We start from the raw sequence: 4,010 nt of genomic DNA on the forward strand, positions 1-4,010 counted from the left end.
GGGTAAAATCACTGGTTAAGAACCACTTAGTTATACATAGTAGTTTAGGTAAAACAAAAAGGAAATAGTTTATTTTGTTTTATACTCATGCCAGTCTAGTTTCTTGACTCCAAAATACTAAAAATGTAAGGTAGACATAAACTTCATAATATGCCTGTGAATAATACAGAGTTACCAGGGACTCTCCATTGCTGCTTGATGCTACAATTTTTCAAAAAAAATTTTTTTTGTAGAATAGGGATTCATCATCATATTTACCTAGAGATCTGAGCCATAGGTTTTAAGTAAATTAAATACTGGCTCTTCCCAACCTGGCTCAGACACATTCTTTTTTTTTTTTTTTTTTTTACAGTGATAGCAAATTAATTTATTTAGTACTTTTTCCATTCCATATCATCAGGAGGATTGATTTCAACTTTCCTTTTACCTACATCAGACCAGTTGGTACTCAAAACTGTACCACCAGACTCCATAAATGATTTGTTCATAGCACGTTTCACTTCATCAGAACCATCTGAATAGATCTGCTGAAATAATTTGTTTAAAGCTGCATCTCCCTCCAACTTCTCATTTTTTTCTTCTTCTTTGATCTCACCAACCAATTTATCCCAATTTCTTGTATAATGAGATGATGATGGATATAAGTTCTTTACATCTGCTATGAACTGTTTTGGTTTAGGCACATCTCCTTGCCCTTCTAGCTTTTCCCATCTCATGGCCTCTGTCTTTTTCATTTTAATTTCAATCTTGGTTGAAAGTACTTTAAATGTGCTCTGTTCTGGGATTATAGGATGAAGAAGTCTCAGTTGCAAATTGTAATCCTCTCCAGAAGGAAGTTTCACCAAAGCAGACAACTCTTTTTCTGAAAATTCCACATTTACATTATTCTTCTGAACATTCTTGATCATAAGTGTAATGATTACTTGAGATTCTGTTTGATACCAGTCATACTTGATTTTTGACTGATGAGTCCTCTGGGATGCACACACCTCAGATTGTGATCCATTCTGGGCCTCTTGACACCTTTTAATCCAGACAGTGAAATCAGGATCTGTACTATCTAATTTCTGTCCTCCTATAAAAGTTTCTAAAGCAGCAGCATAGTTTTTTTCGTGGTATTCACATATCCCTTTTCTCAGCATAGCAGTGGAATTATTTGGATTAAGTTCAAGAGATTCCTTTGCATCAGCAACAGCATCATAGTAATTCCCAAGAAGAATGTGACAATAAGCCCTTTGACAATAATATTGAGCATCATCTGGTTTCTGTTCCAAAGCCTTAGTCAGCTCCTTTAACGCCGCCTGGGGGTCCTCCTCCATCAGAGCATCTGAGAAGCTCCAGAAAAACTTCTGGGCTGTTGCAGGTCCTGCTGCAGCTGCCGCCATCTCTAAAAATCACTGTTGCTGTTAAAGCAGCTACCTCTGAGGTTATGAGCTACGCCGTCGCTGCCCAAGGGCCCTCAGACACATTCTATTTGAACAGAAGAATCTGCTGTTTTCCCAGACCTAGACAAAGCCATCAATCTTGTCAGCAGATAATTTTCGAGGAATTACTAATAGAGCTGCACAGTTTATATCCCTAATTGTTAATTCTTTGTGGGAAGGTCAAAAGGAATTCCTTAAAATGTACATGAACATCTCTGAGTCCTTTCATTTTGGGCCACAAGAGGTGCTGACTGTGAGGTTGTTCCCATAAGATGGATTTGTAAAAATACATGGTGTGAATGAATGTTTGTGCTTTTGTTTTCTGACTATACATCCATATCACAAGGAGGTTGCTCAGGGAAACAAATTCTGACTCTGAGATTTTCATGTAGTGAGTTGATCGGAAAGTGCTCTGGGATCAACTAGGAGGGAAAAAGCAGGGGAATAAGTTCTGGGGTTGGGATCTTACAGAATCATCCTGTCTTAAAACAAGGGAGTTCTCTTTCATGTACGCCTATAAACCAGTCATTGAAAGCACTGCCCTGAAAAGGGGACATGGATTGAGGCAAGGCAGATTTTCTCAGTTGAGAACAAGTGCTGGAGAGGGGTTGAATTCAAAGCTGGTAGCCATCAGCACTCCTGACAGCTAGGTGAGGGTTCAGTCCTCACTGGGCATCTACTAAAACTCACCTATTAATAGACACAGAAAATGCTACATAAATATTTCCATAAATTTGTGGAAGCACTGAAATGTTCTTCTAAGTTAATTCTGGGCTCAGCAGTTGGTCTGGGAGATTTACTGAAGTTTGAATATTTTAGACAAAGGATAGTTTTCAGGACACTTGGAATTATTGTTTCCTTTCCTCTACTCCTTTATCAACACCTGGAAATGAATCTAGTTCCTAGAGTTTCTCCGAAATTCAGAGAAAAAGGCTGGAACAATCATGAAAGAGATGTAAGATCTATCATCAAAGGAAAACAACAGTCTTCTCATTACAGATTATAGCAGTGGTCTCAGAAGTACACATGAATGGCAGAGAATTGGTCGTTCACAGAAAATTAAATCAGATTTTCCCAACCAATATAAGTAATAATTACATGAACATTTTTTTTCCTGCAGTGAAAACGACATCACATAAAGACAAAAATGAAAACAAAAAAATATATTTAAAAAAATCAAAATTATCAATTACAACTTAACTTTTTTTCTATCAGCACATAAATTCAGAAAAGCATATGCAATATTTCACACAGGATGAACATTAACTGTTTTTTTCATTTGTAGTGTTTGATTTTTAGAATGAGTTTTCCATGAGGTTTTAGAGAATCAGTAAAAATCCCAAACAACAAACCTATTTTTTTAAATCTTATTTTTTTAATTGTTAGAAGCTCTATTAAAATATCTTTCACATATAAAAACTGTATATATTTGGGCGCCTGGGTGGCTCAGATGGTTAAGCGTCTGCCTTCGGCTCAGGTCATGATCCCAGGGTCCTGGGATCGAGCCCCACATCGGGCTTCCCGCTCCTTGGGAGCCTGCTTCTCCCTCTGTTTCTCTCTGTCTCTCATGAATAAATAAATAAAATCTTAAAAAAAAAAAAAACTGTATATATTTAAGGTGTACAATATAATGTGGTACTATATATATGCATTGGAAAAGGATCACTACAATTAACTAATTAACATACCCATCATTTCTACATAGTTACCATTGTGTAGTGAAAAGATTAAGTTCTATTCTCTACAAATTTCAAGTACACAATACATTACTGTTAACTATTGACACAAAAACATAGAATGCTTCATGAATTTGTGTGTCAACATTGAGCAGGGGTCATGTTAACTCTGAATTGTATCAATTTTAGTATACATGCTGCCAAAGTGAGCACGAAAATCGTATTTTTAAAAAGCACTTAATCTTCATAATCCGATTAAAATAATTTATGCTTATCATCATTTTAACTTGTTTCACTGATTATAATCATTTTGAATATCATAACCTCCCCATTTTTTAAATTCTAAAATATTAATTAATTCTTAATTAATCTCTTTAAGATGACATTTCTTTTCCTGAGTCTTAGTTTTGCTGATAATGAATTGCAAGTGCTATCTCACACACACACACACACACACACACACACACAAGGAAATCAAGAAAAGGAATATGGATGTGCCAATAGGAAGCTCCGATGAAAATCCTGATTGTTTAAACTTGCCATTTCTCCAACTCTACCATTCGCTCTGGGAAGAATAATATATAATATTAGCATTTAGCATACTTCTTATCCCCTTTATCTATCTATCTATCTATCTATCTATCTATCTATCTATCCATCCATCCATCCACTTACCTACTTATCTGCTCTCCTCTGGTCATTCTCAAAACTTCTGTTTATAATAGCACATATATGATATTATCTCTAGGTTAAAATTGTGGAGGACAATAATCAGTAAATAAAAGTATGTCTTTCTTGCATTATTCCCCTGCTGAGCAAAATGATGCAATGCACTGAGGAAGAAGAGATATACTTGAGTTCTAAAGGGAAATGAAAAGTATGAGAGCAGCATTGGTACATATATAAACCA

The 4,010-nt window shown here is 35.7% G+C and overlaps 1 protein-coding gene and 1 non-coding gene across 2 annotated transcripts; both read right to left on the minus strand.

Annotated features, from left to right (window-relative positions):
* Positions 1-352: 352 nt before the first annotated feature.
* LOC118000148 (protein SGT1 homolog) lies at positions 353-1,385 on the minus strand. Its single transcript, XM_034989750.1, has one exon. The coding sequence runs from the start codon at positions 1,383-1,385 to the stop codon at positions 372-374; it is 1,014 nt and encodes a 337-aa protein (XP_034845641.1). The 3' UTR covers positions 353-371.
* Positions 1,386-3,210: 1,825 nt separating this feature from the next.
* Positions 3,211-3,313, minus strand: LOC118007171. Its single transcript, XR_004678304.1, has one exon. It is a non-coding gene; the product is annotated as a U6 spliceosomal RNA (small nuclear RNA).
* Positions 3,314-4,010: the final 697 nt, after the last annotated feature.

The sequence above is a fragment of the Mirounga leonina genome, unplaced genomic scaffold (genome assembly GCF_011800145.1).
Source record: "Mirounga leonina isolate KUSES-001 unplaced genomic scaffold, KU_Mleo_1.0 Mir_115, whole genome shotgun sequence".
In the NCBI taxonomy this organism is placed as follows: domain Eukaryota; kingdom Metazoa; phylum Chordata; class Mammalia; order Carnivora; family Phocidae; genus Mirounga; species Mirounga leonina.